Genomic DNA, 19,537 nt, shown 5'->3' with positions numbered 1-19,537 from the left:
TTTGGGTAAGGGAAAATGGGAAAGAAATCTGGAGAGGAAGGTTGGGGTGATGCTGGGCTGGGGAGCTGGTACAGAGTTCCATATGAAATGAGCAGCTGTCAGGGAATGACATAGCTCTTGCTGTGTGGTGGAACCGATGCAGAAAAGCAGCCTGACAGTGGTCTGTAAGGTGCCATTGAGCACTGACGAAGATGTATACTCACGTCTTTTGATTTGACTGATTGGTGCTGAGAATCTGAAGTTATGTGCACCCAGATTTATTGTGAGAAGATGGGTATTTATGCACAGCCTATGAGTATACATCAACAGTAACATAAAACTTGAATAATGTAAATATGCTATAGCAAAATTAAGGTAGCTTATGGTTATGGTTTTTGTCTTAGTCTGACAAGCATTCTATTGTACTTGCCCTGATAGGGTATCATTATTGTTAGAAAAGAATTTTCTAAGTTCTTAAAAAGTACACCACGGCAGAAGTTTAATGAGAGCAAACCATGGACACACTGGAATTATTTACCACCTCAGAATTCATGCACTGATTTAGTTCATATAAAGTTTGTTGTTTTACTTTTTTAAGTATTGTTATAGAACACCTTTGCTGTTGTAGCTCAAGGGATTGAACACCTGCTGTGAACTGAAAGGTCACCTGTTCGATTCCTGGTCAGGGCACATATCTGGGTTGCAGACCAGGTCCGCACTTAGGAGCAGGTGAAAGGCAGCTGATGTTTCTCTCACACATCACTGTTTCCCTCCCTCTCTTTCTCCCTCCCTTCCCGTATCTCTAAAAATAAATAAAATCTCTTAAAAGTGTATTGTTATGTAATATAACAACTGAAGTTATTCATTTATACATCCTAACATATTAAAACTAGGAATCCACTCATTATATGTAGATTGTGGCATGAAATAAATTACCTTTCCTATAGCTCAGCCAAGTGTACTGAACCACAAAAGAAGATGTCTAGCTGCTGCTGCCCGCCCCACCCCTACACAAACACACCTTGTCCAGGTGTGAAATTATGTCCTTTCATGTAGGCCCATTGTATAGAGGAAATTAGGTGGTAGACTTGAACCCAAAGGACTTGTGACCTTATTTCTCAGTTTTCTTTAAAGCCTATATATACTGTTTTTTTTTTTAATTTAATTAATTAATTTTTTTTTAGAGAGGGAAGGGAAAGAGAGAGAGAGGGAGAAAAACATCAATGTGCGGTTGCTGGGGGCCGTGGCCTGCAACCCAGGCATGTGCCCTGACTGGGAATCAAACCTGCGATGCCTGGTTCGCAGCCTGAGCTCAATCCACTGAGCTGTGCCAGCCAGGGCTATATATACTGTTTAAAAATTATTAGAAAAATAGTTGTGGGAAAGATAGATAGCTTCATTAAATGCGACTAATAATGGTTTTACAGGCTGAAGGTTTTGGTGGTTTAATGGTTTGGGTATGTATAAGTCTAATCTGTATGTTCTGCCTCCCTAAGCAGGATTGTACCTACCAAGTTCATGTGGATATTATTATCCCTTTTCTACAGATTTTTAGTAGAGGTGATTTAGGTCTTTCTTACACTGCTTTTATAGGTCATAAAATAACCCTAACTAATAATGTACTTTCATTTATATGTAACTTTTAAAAGTTCCCTTCTTTAATTTACCATATTTTTCTGTGTATAATGTACACTTTTCTTTCCCAAATTTTTGAGAGAGAAATAAGGATGGGCATTATACATGGGCATGATGATTACATACCGTGGGCACAATAATGGGTGTATTCCGTGTATAATGTGCATGAAAACATGGGTGTGTGTTATATTCGGGAGCGCATTATACATTGCAAAATGTGGGTGAACCTTTTTTTCTTATTTCATCATTCGACGATATTGTTGATTTGATGACAAATCCTGGAATGGATTTATGTGTATTTGTATTTGTAATTTAGTTTATCCTGTGATAGTCTTATCATATAAACACAATTTAATATTTCTGACTTCTCTTTCTTTAAGGCATTGTGTCCAGGTCTGGTACCCTGACTTATGAAGCGGTTCACCAAACAACACAAGTTGGATTGGGGCAGTCTCTGTGTATTGGTGAGAGCATTTTGCTAAAGTAATCTTATTGGAATGCAGTATTTTCATTGCATGAGTGCAGTAATAGTTGTTTTGATTATTTGCAAGAGGTTTTGATACCATTTTATTAAAAAGATGTTATGATTTCGATTTTAATTTGAGTGTGAAGCTCTCTTGTATTTTTCAAGGTTCATAATCCAAGATTCCATGTTAAAGAATAAACACCCTTAGACACGTGGCTTTGGGGCGCCTTGGTGCCTGAAAACATAACTTGTTTTGCTTGTTGTGAACAAGTATCCTTCATATTAGGACTTCTGTTTCTGTGATTATCATTTGCTGTCATTACGAGCTATATAATTCAATGCTTCACAGTTATTAAATTCTTTGCCATTCATTATGAATGAAGGTTCATTCTGAACCTTAAGGTAACCCTCTGAGGTATCTGTGAACTGAAAAGTTAGTGCAAAAATCTAGGTTGAGCTCCCAGAATTGCTCTTTTTGCTGTATCATACTGCCTCCTACTTTTAAAAGTAAAATGGTTTTTGCCTTTTAAAATAATTTTGGTATTTGTTGCCAAAAGTCAGGCAGATGTCTCATTTATGAACATAAATATTTCTTCAGATTTTTAGAATATCTTTTAAAAGGCCTTCAAATATAGCTTGTTATAACAAAAAATTATAAAACATGGCATGGACTATTTTTATTAAGGCTCAAATCCATAAAATCAGACTTTTCTGTGTGTAAAGCATGATCTGAGACTCTAACTTTGTGGAGTGTAAGAAAGATTTTGAAAGGAGTTGCCAGTTTCATGTTCTCCAGCTTCTGTTTTTAATTTATAACTCGAGACTAATAATGCCTGGGTCACAGAGAGGCTGGAAGAATTAGGAGATGGCAGGTCTAACACAGGCTACGACACAGCACTGACATATGGTTGTCACTCAGCACAAGCTGCTTTCTTTCCCGAGCTTCATTCTGCAGAGGTGTATTAAATCAGTCCTGCCTCCGGTAAGTTTATAACTTTAATAAAAAGTGGCATCCAGTCTGCTGGGAACATTTACTTTAATTCAATCCAAGTGCTTGCTCTTAAATGTCACGCACTTGGAGCAGAGCCCCTGTGTGTAGTCTCTGCCATCACCTGCTCGGGATCTAAGGGGTGGAGGGGCTGGGGGCAGCCCCCACCCTCCCTCATTGGGACTTCTGTCTTAAAACCTGTGAGCTTATTGCGGCCACCGACCAGCAGTGACCACGGAACACTGCGGATGGCTTGTCGAAACATGAGAAAAAACATACACAGAGACAACCAGGTCCTGTGGGGAAATAGGAACAAAATGGCCACTCTCTCTAATGGAGAGCGCCATGGCCACCCTCCCTAGGGGAGAGCGCTCCTAAGGGAGAGTGCCTCGTTCCCCCTGAGGAGGCACTAGCAGGCTTTTTATTGGGTTCATTTGCATAAGAATTCAGTTAAAGCTCATTACTCACTGCCAGGAAGTAAGGATCAAACAATAGATAACAAGGAAGTCTGAGGGCATATTTTGAGTTGGGGTCAAAGGGCTATAAAAAACTTTAAGGAACAAACTTACTTCTTCCTTGGACCCTTATCAGTTAATTGAGAGCATTCTAAACAAACCAGGTTTCACAGGATTTTACATATTCTTACTTAGGCCTGATCACCCAGGGAACCCGCCCTTTCCAGCACAGGGCACCACTACCCTGTCATTGTTTCAGGCTTAGGTGGAGCAAGGGGACTAAGGCAACCAAGAGATACGGAGATTTTCTCACAGACAATGAGGACTCAGGCTTTGTCAAAGCTGAGGGGCAAGGGTCCATCACCCCCTTTTACTATAGCCCCCAAAGTCCTTCCTTGGGGGCCTCCCATGTGATCGTGCCTGTCTTAGGTCGTTTTCCCCTTGAGGAATCTTACCCGTCATTGGCTAACCCACCAAGTATTGAGGGCCAGTTATGGATGAAGTAAAAGGAGTGGAAGTGGTGCTCCTGCCAGGGAGATAAGCTTTTGTCTCTTTGCTGGCTTATGGTCCAAGTTCATTACCTCAGCCTTAGCCTTGGCGGGAGTTACAGCTTCTGATACCAGGCAGGGCGGTTCCCAACATGAGCTGTTTCTCTGAAATGTGCCTCATTTGATAGTTACTTTGTGCAAAGAAATTTGTTAAATATTTAATCAGAGAAGACATTTTTGCTTGCAACACAAACATACATTTTCTTAAAATGCTAATTTTTTCACAGATATTATTTATTTATTTTTAGAGAGAGGGGAAGGGAGGGAAAAAGAAAGGGAGAGAAACATTAATATGTGGTTGCCTCACATATGCCCCCTGCTGGGGACCTGGCCCACAACCCACGCATGTGCCCTGACTGGGAATCAAACCAGTGATCCTTTGCATCATACTCCAGTTGGTGCGCATTCAGCTGAGCCACTATGGCCAGGGCTTAAAATGTTCATTTTTAAACAGTCATCTAGGAATAATTTTGTGGGAGGGAAGAGGTTTGATAAAGGAACTAAAACAAAAAGAGGTTTTTCTTTGTGAGGTATGAGAATCCAACCATCATTTAGGATTCATGTAATATTACAAACATAAATGTACCATTTTGTGTGATTTAAAAATATGTTTAGTGCAAGAGTAATGATACAATTAAAAGTATTGGTGAGAACAGTAGGTGAAATAAGAAACCAGTTGAAACAACTTTCTTGGCCTAATTTTCATGCTGTTGATATTCTTTGACTTTTTTAGGCATTGGAGGTGATCCTTTTAATGGGACGGATTTTATTGACTGCCTAGAGGTCTTTCTGAATGATCCAGCTACAGAAGGCATCATCTTGATTGGTGAAATTGGTGGTAATGCAGAAGAAAATGCTGCAGCATTTTTGAAGCAACGTAATTCAGTAAGTTTGTCTTTGGGAATATACTCCTCTTTGCCCTTGAATAATACCACTGGCTTGTTTTGGAAGTTATTTTCATGTTCTTAACGATTACTTTTTCAAGAAGACGTGAAAGACAAAATCATACCTTTCCTTTTTAAAATCATTTTAGTTATAACTTTATTTATTGCAGTAAGAATACTTAACATGAAAAAATCAAACCTTTTTGAGCTGGGCCTTTAGTACTGGCCACTCTTTCTGGGTTGAGTCTCCTTTCCCACAATGCCTACTCCCTGGTCCTGGCCCTCCTCCCCAGGCACCACTTCCCACTTCCGTGGCAGGGAGGCGGCCTTCTGCTGACTGGGCCTCATAGATTGTGGGCCTAGAAGCCCTCACTTGACGTGCCTGCCAGTGCTTTTTCCTTTCTCTTGATCTTAGGGAATGTGTGTTCTTTCTCTTTTTATAGGTGGACCTGTCAAAGATCCTGTCTTTTATACCCTTTTCCAGGATCTCACCTCCCTCTAGCTTTAGTCTTTGCAGGGTAGTACTTCCCTTCCTTCAGAGGTCAAGTGGAAAAGCTTTATTATCTGTGTCCTGTCAAGGCTTTCCTAGTTGCCTCTTCCTTAGAATTAAATGTAAAAAATCATGTGGAATTGTATCATAATTTTATTTAGCCTAAGTGGATTAAGCTCTATTTCTGGGGTGAAGAAGAGAGAGGGTGCAGGGGAGACTGAAGCAGCTTGGTGCTGGCCAGCCCCCACTCAGCGAATGTGTGTTCTGGCCATGCTGCAAAGGCCTGGGGGAAAACTAGCAAGTGGTTGCCAGAATTCCCTGACACTGAGGAATGAGGAAGCACCTTCAAGAGGCCAGGCAAGCTGGAGGAGATCATTTTCTCTGTTTGTGAAGAAATTGAGGAGTGAATGGATTAAATGCCACAGAAAAATAATGAATACTGGCGAGTTAAAAGACCAAATAGTATCACCTATGGGGTAGTATACACAAAACAATGCATATTTATTTGTGATTTAAGGAATATTCAAGGGCTATTTGGAGTATACTTGATTTCTTTCTGTGGTGATTTTTAACTCTGATCTCTGTATAAGATGTAACTCAATTTCCCCCTCACTTTGTGGATCCGTTTCCTTACTTTTTACTCACTACCTGATCCTGAGCACTCTGGCGTCTGTCTGCTACTTAGAATCTGTGACCTTGGGCATGTTACTTAACTTCACTGTGCCTAGTTTTCTCTTTGGCAAAATAGGGTTACAGTAGTGCCTACCCCTAGTATTGTTGTACAGACTGTGGAGTTTAAATGTCGTAGCAGCATATACAGAGTCGCACCAGGCACGTAGTAAGTGCCCTCATTGAGCTGCTTGCTGCTGCTGCTGAATTTTACTAACCCTAACCCTAACCCTAACCCTAACGCACCAGGCACGTAGTAAGTGCCCTCATTGAGCTGCTTGCTGCTGCTGCTGAATTTTACTCTCCTAATGTTTGTGCAGAGGTCACTAGTGGCCTCAATTTGTTCTTCATCCTCACCATCCTCTTGGTTTTCCTCCGAGTTCTTCTCTTCTTTCTGTTTCCTGGATTACCTTCTATGCCTGTTCCTTAAGTGTGAGTGGTTATTGCACACCAACAACATCATCCTTCATGTAGTTTTCAAGACAGAAACCTCAGAACCATTTTCTATCTCTCATCTCTCGTTTCCACTCAGTTACTGACATCTGTCTCTGAGATCTCGGTAGTATGTTGAGATTCAGAGCATCATCTATAATTAGTCCTTCTGATCTGGTTCAGTCCCTCATCTTATCTGACCTGGACCACATTGATAACTTATTCCTGATGTCTCTCCTCCTTTCCCTTCCACCACCCAGGCCATCCTGCTTATGGTCACCCAAATTATCCGCCCTCCTGAAACACAGATGTTGGAGCCTCCCTCCTCCTGGTTTTAAACCATCACAGTTTCTTGTTAGGTGTGGGATAAAGGTCAGACTGAGCGTGGTATCCAGTCCCTCACACACCACTCTAACTTGTTTTTGGAACCCTGTCCTGTCTGACGTGCCAGTTGTTCTTCACACTTGCCTTGGTTTACACCTTCAGCGAGATGTGCATGATATCTGATTGTCACTCTGGACGGTACGGACTGCAGGGAACTGGTGCCCTTGGCGCCCAGCTCAGTCCTTGGTGCAGTAGGCTCCAATAAGTGTAAGCCAAAGAATAAATAGGTTGTTAGGAGAGTAGAGTAAGATGTTAGTAGAGTCTCTTGAATTCAGAAAAGTGTAAAGTTTGAAATTTAGGTAAAAATTGACTTCTTTTTAGAAAAAAAGATTTAGGTTAATATGACACTACACTTTGTAAAAGTTAATTTTAAAACGTATTTAGGCTCAACTCTGAATCCCTTGAATAGCTTAGTATTTAATGGGGAAAACTAAACTTACACATTTTGTTTCATTTGGCAGATGTTTCTCTATATCCCTGGTTAGTTCTTACAGGGTGAATTTTTATTGAGGACCTGCCAGGTACAAGACTGTAGGTGGACAGCTGAGCTGACATGTACAGTACTCAGCAGTGCCTGGCAGAGTGGCCCCAGTGATGTTATCTGCTGCTACAACTGCTGTTTTTGTCATTGTTATGATGACGTTAGTTATTTGCAGAAGTAATGTTACTTAACCTCTATGTTGACCCTTTGTCCTCTTATGGGTGAGGAAACTGAGCCAGAGAGGCTAATGACTTGCCTGTGGCTGGTGTACAGCAGTGAACTGGTGGTGGAATTCGTACCCAGGTCAGCCTGACTTCCCTGTCACAGCACGAGGGCTCGGGCGTCAGAGTTCAGGGAGTAAGGACAAGAGTCGGTAGTCCTCTGCGTCTGCTCAGACTGTACTGACAGCTTCCTAATTGGTCGTTCTGTTTTGGTGCTTTCCTCTTGTCATCATTTCTGCATCCTATTTTCACACTACATTTCCTTCAGAAGTCTTTTAATTGTATTTTTCTCTGCTTAAAAATCTCAAGTGACTCTTCTTTGTTAATGGAATGGAGTGTAAACTTGTTTGGTGTTTTCAACTCATCATAATCTTGTCCCTTTCTAGTGTAGTATCCCCACTGTCTGAGTATAGGTACACAGAGAGTAAGTGGAACTAGTGCCACTCACGTATGAGATGGTTATAGCCTCTGCAGAACACTGTGATTGGATAAATGTCTTGTGGCATTTTTTCTTTTTAAGTGAGGACATAGTCCCTGTGTTCAGGGAATTCATAGCTAGGAGGGGGCCACATGGGAAATAAGTTCCAGCTACTGTACCTAGTGTAATGGTAGAAGTGTGTGAAAGGCACAGCAGGGCCACTGGACAGAAGATGACTGATTGTAAGGACATTTGTGGAGAGTGTGGGAGGCAGAGTCAGAAAGGGACCTTATGGAGGAAGAGGAGTCTTGAGAGGTCTTAAATCTTAAATGGAAATTTGCCCTGGCAAAATCCAAGGAGGATGGGAAAGGCCCTCAGCAAAGGCAGAGCAGTCTGGAGTTATGGGAAGGTGGAGAGCCCGGCAGAATGGTGGGAGGCGAGGCTGCAGTGAACAGTGAGTGTCAGAGCACTCAGAGCCTGGTGTGCTGGCCCCTTAGCATGAATCGGGGCAGTGGAGGCAACCTGCGCCAGTCATCACTCACGGCCGTGTACTCCAGTTAATTAAAAAAAAAAAAAAAGACAAGACAAAAAGCCAGTTTTATTTAAGAATGCCCAGATGAGGCAGTAAAAATCATTAATTTAATTAAATCTGAACCCTTGAGTCAGTTTGTGATGAAACGGAAAGTAAAGTGCTTTCCCAGTTGAGCTGAACTAGCTGCTTTTTTTGTGGAACCACCCATGTTACCCAAAAGAACAGTGGGCAGACAAACTGGTGATTAATACTTAGGTATTCGGCAGATGTTTTCTCAAAAACGAACAAAGCAGCCTGCCATGTCAAGGAAAACAACTCTTATTTGTTGCCAGTGATACAGTTTGAGCTGTCAAGTGAATATTACTATTTTGTGGAACTTATGTCTCTCACTGTGAACTTGACAGTTTCCCGCTACTAAAGACTTTTCTAATGAGATCAGTGGTGATGCTGATGAGTGTGATTTGTTGATCCTGAATGACGAAATATGTCAGCATTGGGAAAATCTAGATTACTCAGCGACCTGTATTTCCCATCTGGACAAAGCATGTTACAAAATCATTGTAGGCTAAAGATCCGTTCAAAGTGCAAGACAGACCCATAGAGTTTGAGGTAACAAAGGACAAAAAGTTCATTGCTGTGGTTTCAGATTCCAGCACTGCATCTAACCTTTAAGAAATTACTGCTTGGAGAAGTTCATGTCGTATCAAAGAATATCCACAATTATCTGCCAGACTATTAAAATACTTCTCTCTTTTCCAACTACATATGTGTGTGAGGCTGGATTTTCCTCTTGCACTTGAAACATACTGTAATAGAGTGCAAAAGCAGATATTAAAATCTGTTTGCATTTTATTAGATGTCCAGGAGTTGGAAATGTATAAAGTAATGCCACTCTTACTGTTTTTTTAAAAAGTTTTAAAGTTATTTTTAAATGATTAATAAGTATTTATAAAAATTTTTAGTTTTAATTTTGGATACAGTAAATACTAGATGTAATCTACGTAGAGAGTTCTTTGGGATCCTCAGTGATTTTTATAGGTGTAAGGGGTCCCAATACCCAGCGACTTGAGAACTGCTGCCCAGGGGAAGGTGTTAGTGCCCGAATGCAGGCACTTAGATTCTGCTGTTGCTCACTCACGTTCCGCCCTCCACCCACCTCTCCGTTTCACCCGATCCCTTGTCGTCTCTGGACTCCCATTGTGATCCTGGTGTTTTGGTTCACTGTGGAACCTAACCACATGTTAGGCATACTGCTGTGAGGCATCTCGTAACTGATTGGTGTGTGTACATACGTAGTTTATGTTATTTCTTCAAGTACAGTCTAAGCCTCGAGCACAGGAACTCTTGTATTTTCTGTCATCACTCACGGCCGTGTACTCCAGTTAATTAAAAAAAAAAAAAAAGACAAGACAAAAAGCTGTGTGATTTTATTTTTACCTCAGAATGTAATGTAGTGATGTTTATGCACATAGAGGTGGCACATTAGAATGCATTTTTGTTGAATAAAATTAGTCCTGATTTTCCTTCTTAGACATCATGGAGTTTCAGAGGGGAAAGGGCCCTCGGCTGTGAGTCTGGTTCAGCGGTTTCATTTCATAGGGAGGAAGCAGAGGTCTGGAGCCACCAGTGATGTGTCTCGTCCACCTTCACGCAGCTTTTGTCTGCTGGAGGCGGAGTGTGGTGACTCCTAGTTCTTCCCCGTGTACCTTCCTGCCTCGCCTTTTTTTTATTTTAGCAGCCTTATTAAGGATGAACTAGTACTGAATTAAGACTTAAAATCAGGTTAAAATGAAACAACCTGTGTATTTTAATTCATTATTATCACAAATCATATAACATATATTTTCACATGTGCTTTCTTGTATGTATTTATACAGCAGTTTGTATCATTGGAGTTGAAGTATAATATCTAAACAGACAAAAAAGTTGCTTACGGTTGTTTTCCTGAGTCTGGACAACAAGTGGAGTTGTCACGAAGCGGGGAGTACAGTGGTTTCACGCACAGTTTAGCCTTTGTGTTGGTTTTCTTAGTGAGGATGGGTGAGGGACCCTGTCTCAAGCTGTTTACTGAAAGAGTCATGAAATTGGTGTTCGGTTGTGATCAACTCCTTCATAGAGTGTGTAAAATACCACTTTTCAGGGTCCCAAAGCCAAGCCTGTGGTGTCCTTCATTGCCGGTCTGACGGCTCCTCCCGGCAGGAGAATGGGCCATGCGGGGGCAATCATTGCTGGAGGAAAAGGGGGAGCTAAGGAGAAGATCTCGGCCCTTCAAAGCGCAGGAGTGGTGGTCAGCATGTCTCCTGCACAGCTGGGAACCACCATCTATAAGGTAAGCTGTCAGCACTGCTCTGATTTTGTGGGCCTTGTAGCTGGGGCTGCACCGGGCACCTGGAAACGGAGGCTTTTTCTTCTGGATCTGATCTGTCCATCCTTCTGGTGTGCCGCTTAACAGTTCCCAGCGACTCTGTCTATGTCCTACTGTCCTAATTGGGCATGACCAGGAATAAGGTTCTGATTTAAAAACTTTTTTTTTAACAATTGGGTTTTGCTCCTTTGTAAGTGGCAAGATGTAAGAAATATAAGAAAGCATCTCAGAGTCCATAAATACCATGAATTCCATTTTAGGAGTGGGGCAGAAAATGTCCTCATGGGTTCCCCCCACTCTACTCCCCCATGGAGGGCCTTTGGGATACAGCTACTCTGATCCCATGGGTTTCTGTTTCTAGGGCCTGGGGGTTGGAGGGTGAACAATGAGACATTAAAGCTGGAGGGAGATTTATAGAAGAGGGTGGGCGTTCCAGCCTTTGTTCCTGGCCCTGGCTGGGTTGGGATGCCATTACTGTTACAGGTGGAGAATGGACTGCTTAAACATTTGCTGTTCTTCTCCCTTTTTAATAGGATATTGTGGTTTAACATATCCTGAGATTTGGTATTTCAGTAATCTCTTGTAATGATTTTCATCCTGTTGCTTTGAATGATCATTTAAGACTTTCTATTTTTATGATGATTCTAGCCTTCACAAAAAAAGCAAACACACACCAAAACTTTTTAAAGCCCCTGAAAACAGGCCTAAATTGTGTTCCCAGAAGGGAATGGCACAATCTTTGCCCCTGTTTTAAGGATTCTAAAATGAACTCCTTGTTTTATTGAATCGTTGTATGATCCTGCCTTTTGGAATATGACAGTGTGCCAAAGTGTTCGAAAGAAATCTGGTTTGTTAGAGAGCATGTGAAGACAGATTTTATTTAAAAGAGGGGAAAAAAGGAAAACGGTGCTTCAAGCTTCTCACTGGAGGCCTGCATTACCATTTTACCCCAGTAAGTGGCAGCAGGCATCTATATACACATTTGTTGTATTCTAACTGCTACAACCTAGAGAAATGTGATTTTAAGTACTGTTTCCTCCTTTACAGATATTTCTGAGGTTCTTGACACTTTGTTCAAATCTTAACTAATTGTGTCTTTAGTTCTTTTCCCTGAGAAACTAAGCAAACCTGTTTCCATTGCTTATTAAAAAGACCATTGGGGTTCATGTATTGCACTAAAGGTTTGAATAAGCACAAGGTTTGAGTAATCAGGTTTGCCAACTCCTAATAATAACACTGCAGTGGAAAATAAATATAATTCTCAGCCTCTTGGCCCCCATATTTAGGAAATGTAAACTTGAAGCTCAGTGGAATTCAAGCTGACACAGACTGATTCAAAAGCTTTGTGTTCGAGGACCCTCATCCTGGTACATTTTACTCCTGTAATTGTGCATGAATGTAATTTGGATCTTTTATCTTCTCCCTATCTTCTGTTTCTGAAGGAGTTTGAAAAGAGGAAGATGCTATGAGAGAAAACTCAAAACCCTCCCTAGGCCTGTGGAACGAATCCCTGTGGAGAGGTGGCTCGGCAGCGGTGTGCTTCTGCTGCCACGGTCATCGGCCTGTGTGCCCGCCCTGGGCTGCCCACACTGTTGGAAGCCACACAGGTGTAGGGAGTTCTGTGTTGGGGTGTTTCCATCTCACTGGATGGTAGAGACGGCCAATAAATCTACCATTTATTTGAACATGGTGTGGGGGACTTTTTATTGTTCGAGTGTGGGTGAAAGTGGGCAGGAGGAGAAATTAAGGCGTATGTGTGTATGAGAGTGTGTCTGTGTTCATGGGCTCTGTAGAGGATGTTCTAACTAAATCTTGAAAGAATGAGACTAAAAATTTTAGTGTGGCATTTCTATAATTATCTTAGACAAAGAGTGACCTCAGGTCTCTCTTGAGCTGTAGTTTTCTCATGTGTATGTAATAGTCTTCATCTTGCAGAGCAGTTTTGAGTGTTAGAGTAAATACAGAAAGTTCCTGGCACATAATAAGGGACCACCACCACCACCACCATCATTATCATCACCACCAGATTAGATGCAGAAGCTGGTCTGTTTCAGTTTTTGTCTGGGGGATGGAGGGTCTTCAATAATGCTGTTTTTCTGCAGTTCTGCGGAGTGCTCTTCCCTTCCCCATGCAGGGCCTACATTTCTTTGCTTGAGGTTTAGGACATTCACTGCAAGAAAGCAGGAAAGCTGTTAGCCACCCTATTTTTTTTTTTAAAGGGAGCTTCTTAAGAAGCAATTCTGTAGATCAGCGGTGTCGGACTCATTTTCACCAGGGGCCACATCAGCCTCACGGTTGCCTTTAAAGGACTGAGTATAATTTTAGGACTGTATAAATGTAACTACTCCTTAACTGGGGGCAAGGAGCTCAGCGCTGCCACTGGGTAGAAACAAGGTGCCGGGCTGGATAAAATAAGGTGGAGAGCTGGATTTGGCCCCACGGCCTTGTGTCTGTCACCTGTGCTGTAGATAATTGTTACTAATCAGGACCCAGAGGGTGTGCGTTGTCAGGTTCATATATTCTGAAGTTGAAGGATACAGAATATTTTCAAATGGTGCCATTTCTCTGACAGAAACAAACAAGAGCTTCAAATAATAATCATATGAAGGAGAAGTCCCCAAAGAAAGGCTGTTTGGGAAGGCCTCCATGAGTGGGGGAGCCGAGCTGGGACCCGAGGGCTGAGCAAGCACCCACCATGCAAAAAGGGTGTGCAGCCAGGCAAAGGGAGACAGTGGGGAAGAGCTCACTTTCCAGAGGTAAAGCAGCACCGACCGCCTGGGGGCAGTAAGCCCTGGGAGGGGCTAGAGGAGGTTTTGGGGGGACTGGGGAGGCAGGTGTTTCGGTAGTTCCCACGACCAGGCCCAGGCTGCTGAGGGCATGAAGAGAGATGTCAGGAGGTGGATTTACAGTGCAAGGATTCCTTTCATTTCTGTTAGAGGACGCAGTGGAGGAATTTAGCTTCCAGTAATAATGGACTACCTTGAACAGACTAACCTTCCCATGGATAACAATCATTAAATCTGGATAAATAATTTATAAAAAACTACTTGAAAGCACTGGAAAGTGACCAAAATCAGACGTGATAGAGGGGACTACCTGTGAGAGAGAAGCTATGAGGGGTGACTCTTGAATGTGCAGCTTTTTGCCTGAGGGCCTTTTCCAGCATGCAATAAATTCTAAAATTTACCCAAAAATGGCACAAGGTCATACAGAAAATCTGAAAGACCTATAGAAGAAATTGAATTTATAATCAAAATATCAAAGAAATTGAATTTATAATAAAAATATGCCATAAAGTAAATTTTAAGTTCTGATTTCTTTTTGGTGAATTTTAATAAATTTAAGAAATAAACAATACCAGTCTTACACTAACTTTTTAAGAAAATAGAGGGAAAAAGAACCCATCCCAAATTACTGGTTAAAGCCAATTTGATACCAAAACTGGCAAAGACATCACAAGAAGATTTTAAAAAATGTTGACAAGTATCCCTCATGATCATATTCATAAAAATTCTTAGCAAAATATTAGCCAATTGATCCAGCAACATATGACAAGGTAAGATTATGACCAAGTGGTATTCATTAGTAGGAACACAGGTCAACATTTAAAATGAAGCATTTAATTTGACCAAATGAAGAAAAAATCAAAGTCACTTTAACAGATTCAGAAAAATTGATAGAATTCATTACAAAAATTCATGATTAAAGAACAAAAGAACAAAAGAAAAACATTCAGCTAACTTGGAATAGAAGGGAGTTTCCCCCATGTGAGGAAGGACATCTGTGAATATCCTTGAAAAATGTCTAATGGTGAAACATGGAAAAATCTCCCCATGATCGAAAACTAGGCGAGGACATCCGCTCTCACCTGTTCAGCACTGGTAGAGCAAGTGCAATATAGCAAGGAAGAAAAAAACAGGGTTGGAAAAAACATACCATCTTTAATACATTTTTACATTAAAAATGCTAAGAAATGTATTTTTTAAGACTATTAGATCTAATACATTTAGCAAGGTTTTAAGGTTCAAGGTCAATATATTTCTGCAACAAAAATTGGAATATGGAAGACCCAATATTGTTAACCAGTTCTTTTCAAAATAGTGTATTGATTTCAACTCAATCCCAATCATAATACTATAGAAATTAGCAAACATTCCAAAATTCATATGAAATTACAAAAGACCTGGTACAAAACAGTCTAGAAATAGACCTGTACGAATATGGCCAATCAATATTAAAGACATAAAAGTAATATGGGCAAAAGAAGGATTTTCAACAAACATTGCTAGACCTACTTACATACCCATAAGGAAATAAATTCAGTCTACCTCCCTCATAAACAAGAATTCAAAGTTGATATAAGAACTAAATGTATAAGCTAATAAAGATTTTATAAGAAAATAGGAATGCCGTGAACTTGGAGTAGACAAACATGTCTTAGCAGTGAACAAAAACAAAAAAAATGGATATTAGTCTTTATCAAAATTAAAATTTTACCAAAAGACACCAGTAAGAAAATAAGTAGGCAAGGCATAATGTATGAGAAAGTATTCAAAATGTATCTAAACATATAAAGAAGTGTTAGAACTAAGTAATAAAAAGCGAAAGAAAAAAAAAAGACTTGAAAAGATACGTCCTAAAGGAAGAAATACCAAAAACTAATAAACACATTAAAAAGTGCTCAGCATTATTATTCTTTGGGGAAATGCTAATTAAAACACGAAGAGGGTTCTGGCCATAACGGGCGTACGTGGACACCGCACTCACCTGCTCTCATGGCTACAACAAGATTATAACTGAATTAGGGAGCAATAAACCTGGATAACTACCTGAAGACCAGCTGAATGGAAGTCCTAAACAAAGGATATGAAGAAGAAGCCACAACAAAGAGGGCTAAGATGTGAAACCCACACCTCTGTGTGGTTGTTGAGAATCCAGAGAGAGAGCTCAGCTGCAGGGGTCCCTCATTAGGAGCAAGAGGTCTCAGTTGCAAGCCAGATCCCCCAGCTCAGAACACCAGTGCTAGGAAGAGGAGTCTGCAAAACATCTGACTGTGAGAATCAACCGAAGGCTGTTGGAAACCCCAACCCTCTTAAAGGATCAGCATGTGAACTCTTGTTCGCAAGCACTAACCTTGGGCTCCTGTGGAGGGCCAGTGGCCGGGTGGGTGGCAGACACATACAAGGAGAAATAGTTGTGTGACTTCTGGGCAAGGGCTGGAGGGACAGCTGCCACTGTTCTTGTGTTAAGCTGTCCTCAAATGGCCAACAGGTGCCATCTTTTCTGTGTTGAGCTATCCTCCCCATCACACTGCTAAATCTGAATCTGCATTAGCCTGAAGAACACTAGCTCCACCCTGACAACCCCTTGAGACCCTGCGCCACTGCAAAGATCCACAGGCCCCAGGCTGGTGAGAGCTGGCCTTGGTGGAACCCAAGACTTTTGTTGTGATTAGTCTCAGGCTGATCACTAGTACCAAATCTGAATCTGTATTAACCTGGTGAATACCACTCACCCACCCTGGTGACTCTCTGAGGCTCTGAGTCACCCACTTGCATTCAGCCCAAGGTTCTTTCAGACGTTGAGCCTTATGGGCAGCCAGCAGGCAGCAGTAGGTCTCAGGGAGCCTTGGGCCTCAGGCCCAGTAGTGGCAGCCAGCCTCTATTCATAGCATGGCCCAATCCATGCACATCTAGGCTTAGCACAGGCAGCTCCCAACAGGGGATCACTTTGTAGCTCCTAAGAGGTAGCCCTGGGCCAGTCACAGGCAGCATCTGACATTGACCTGTACTGGAATCCCTTCCACAAAGCCCCGGAACCGATGCTTCTGGTGGCCAGCTTCAGACCACGAGTACCACCTGATTCGCTCCACAAGTGGCTTACCCAAAAGGAGGTCTCAGCAGGCACCAGACCCTGCTGGGGTAAATCCTGCTCTGTGGTCGGCCCATGTACAGCAGCTTATATGCTGTGGTCATGGCCAGTCCTCACCACCAGTCATCCTGAGGGTCAGTCCCAATCCACAAATGTGCCAACAGCAATCAAGGTGCAACTACAACAGGAAGGCAAACACAACCCAAACAAGGGACACTCCTAAAGAACCCAGCTCAGGTGATCCGGGAGACTGCACCAGTGGACCTCACAGGACACATTACATAAGGCCACCCTGCCAAGACTGGAAGACACAGCAGATCTACCAACAACATAGAAACAGACACAAAGGGGGAGCCAAAACTGGGAGACAAACACGTCTCAAATGAAAGGACAAGGGAAATATCTAGAACAAAAACTAAATGAAATGGAGGCAAGAAATCTACCAGCTACAAAGTTCAAAACACGGGTTATAAAGATGCTCCGGGAACTTAGGGGAAGAATAGATGAACTCAGTGACACCTTCAACAAAGAGACAGTAAGCATAAAAAAGGACATAGAAACCATAAAAAAGAACCAGTGAGAAATGAAGAGTACAACTGGACAAATACATGCAAAAAGTGTAAGTAGACCACCTTTTTACACTGTATGCTAGAATAAAATAAAAATGGGTTAAAGACTTAAATGTAAGACTCAAAACCATAAACTCTTAGAAGAAAACATAGGCAGTAAACTCTCTGACATTTCTCTTAGTAATATTTTCTTTGATATAGCTCCTTGGGCAAGGAAAACAAACAAAACCAAATATGACTATATCAAATGAAAATCTTTTTTACACGGTAAAAAAAAAATCAACAAAATGAAAACCTACTGAATGGAAGAAAATATTGGCCAATGATACGTCTGATAAGGGGTTAATATCCAAAATGTATAAAGAACTTGTATAACTCAACAGCAAAAAAACAAAACAAAACAAACAATTGAATTAAAAAACCAGGCAGAGGCCTTGAATAAACACTTCTTCAAAGAGGACATACAGGTGGACAACAGACATATGAAGAGATGCTTAACGTCACGAATCATCGGAGAAAAGTAAATTAAAACCACAATGATATCACCCACACCAGTCAGAATGGCCACCATCCATCAATCAACAAGCATCAAGTGCTGGTGAGGATGTGGAGAAAGGGACCCCTTGCGCTGCTGGTGGGATTGAAATTGGCGCAACCACTATGGAAAACAGTATGGAGTTTCCTCAAAAAAATTAAAAATAGAGCTACCTTATGACCTTACATATTTTGAAATAGAGAAGTGTATCAAATCAACATATTGTACACCTTAAATTTCCACACTATATCTCAATGACACCTCAAGAAAAATGTTTTAAAAGAGGAAAAAAACCCCACAATGACACCACTCACAAACTTCACTGGAGCGGTAAAACTTTGACTCCTAGAATGCCCCACGGGGAGGATGGCAGCGGCCATCCAGCACGTACATGCCCTCATTTAACATTATGAGAGTTTGGTGCCATGTTTTTTTTGCAACCCATGGGTGGCAAATACCATATATGACACATAAGGAAGCATCAAGGAGGGCGTTATCATCCTGAACTGCTATTGAGAGGAACCCAAACTTTTTTCTGTATCACAAAGCAGAGCTATAAATAGTTACCAGGAGTCAAAGTGGCATTGGTCTTAAATAACATATATTTGAATTAGGAGGTCTGGGCTGGGGAGTGGGGAGGTGGGGAGGGCCTTGTGGGGAATGGGGAAGGGCATGTGTAACCAGTACTGCTAAAACGGAAAGGGGTTAGGATTTTTTTTTCCCAAGAAAAGGGATGGCTGAGAGGTAAATGGATTGTAAGGTTAACTGGAAATGATAAGCATTTAAGATCCCAGATCCCTTTGTAAATCTGATGAATGCTGTGGACTCTGCCCAGATATGTACTGAGGGGGTTGGAAGAGGCCTCCCCAGATGGGCCACTTTTGTATGTGGATTCTCTTGAGCTCAAGAGACCCTGATTGAGACCCTGAAGGCTCATGAGAAGCCTGAAGGCTCATGAGAGGCTCATGCCTCTCCTGTAAAGAATTTAAATTACGCCTTGCCCATAGTAAGAGTTATTACCAGAAATAACCTTTCATGACCCATTCACAGAGCAGGACAAACTACCTGAACATCAGCCCTTCTTATTGTGCTACAAACTGCCCCCCTCCTCTCTGAAGCCCCAGGGGATTTACCTAATTCTTAGCTCAGGATGTCCTGGGCATCCCGTTTTACCTTTCTGTCTCAGGACTGCGAGTGTATGTGGGTCCCCATGTGTTTGTATGCAAGTAACTTCGGTTATTTTCTCTAGTTAATCTGTCGTGTGTAGATTTAATTATTAGACCAGCCAGAGAAACCTAGAGGGGTAGAGGAAAATTTCTTCCCCCACAATCCCGTCTCATATACCCTGGCCACCAGGGTTAGAGACCTTGACTTAAACTCTTCCCTGAGGCATTTGTATTTTAACATTGAACTCTTGAAGAAGGGAAGACTAAAGCCTTCCCTGGGAATTATGAGAGTCATCATGTCCCTCATCTTGAAACCAGGCCACCCTGTTCAAACAACTTTCCTTACTGGCCAGAAAGAGGAGCCACATGGGTAAGCACTTTTGCCTGTTTCTGATCTGGTTGGTTCATTTGGTTCTCTCCACTCTTCTGGCTCCGCATCTCCTACCTCG

General features: G+C 41.7%; 1 protein-coding gene across 2 annotated transcripts in view; it reads left to right on the top strand.

The window, feature by feature from the left end:
* Positions 1-12,632, top strand: part of SUCLG1 (succinate-CoA ligase GDP/ADP-forming subunit alpha) — a 36,919-nt gene extending 24,287 nt beyond the window's left edge. For both annotated transcript variants that reach the window (XM_028517048.2, XM_036028221.1), the window contains exons 6-9: positions 1,995-2,078; positions 4,805-4,956; positions 10,723-10,911; positions 12,390-12,632. In XM_028517048.2, the coding sequence (XP_028372849.1) occupies positions 1,995-2,078; positions 4,805-4,956; positions 10,723-10,911; positions 12,390-12,416 (452 nt within the window). In that variant the 3' untranslated portion in view covers positions 12,417-12,632. The remainder of the gene's footprint in view (positions 1-1,994; positions 2,079-4,804; positions 4,957-10,722; positions 10,912-12,389) is intronic.
* The last annotated feature ends 6,905 nt before the right edge of the window (positions 12,633-19,537 follow it).

The sequence above is a fragment of the Phyllostomus discolor genome, chromosome 6, assembly GCF_004126475.2.
Source record: "Phyllostomus discolor isolate MPI-MPIP mPhyDis1 chromosome 6, mPhyDis1.pri.v3, whole genome shotgun sequence".
NCBI classification, from domain to species: domain Eukaryota; kingdom Metazoa; phylum Chordata; class Mammalia; order Chiroptera; family Phyllostomidae; genus Phyllostomus; species Phyllostomus discolor.
Note: the sequence above shows the minus strand (reverse complement) of the source record. Positions and strands in the feature narration are given on the sequence as shown.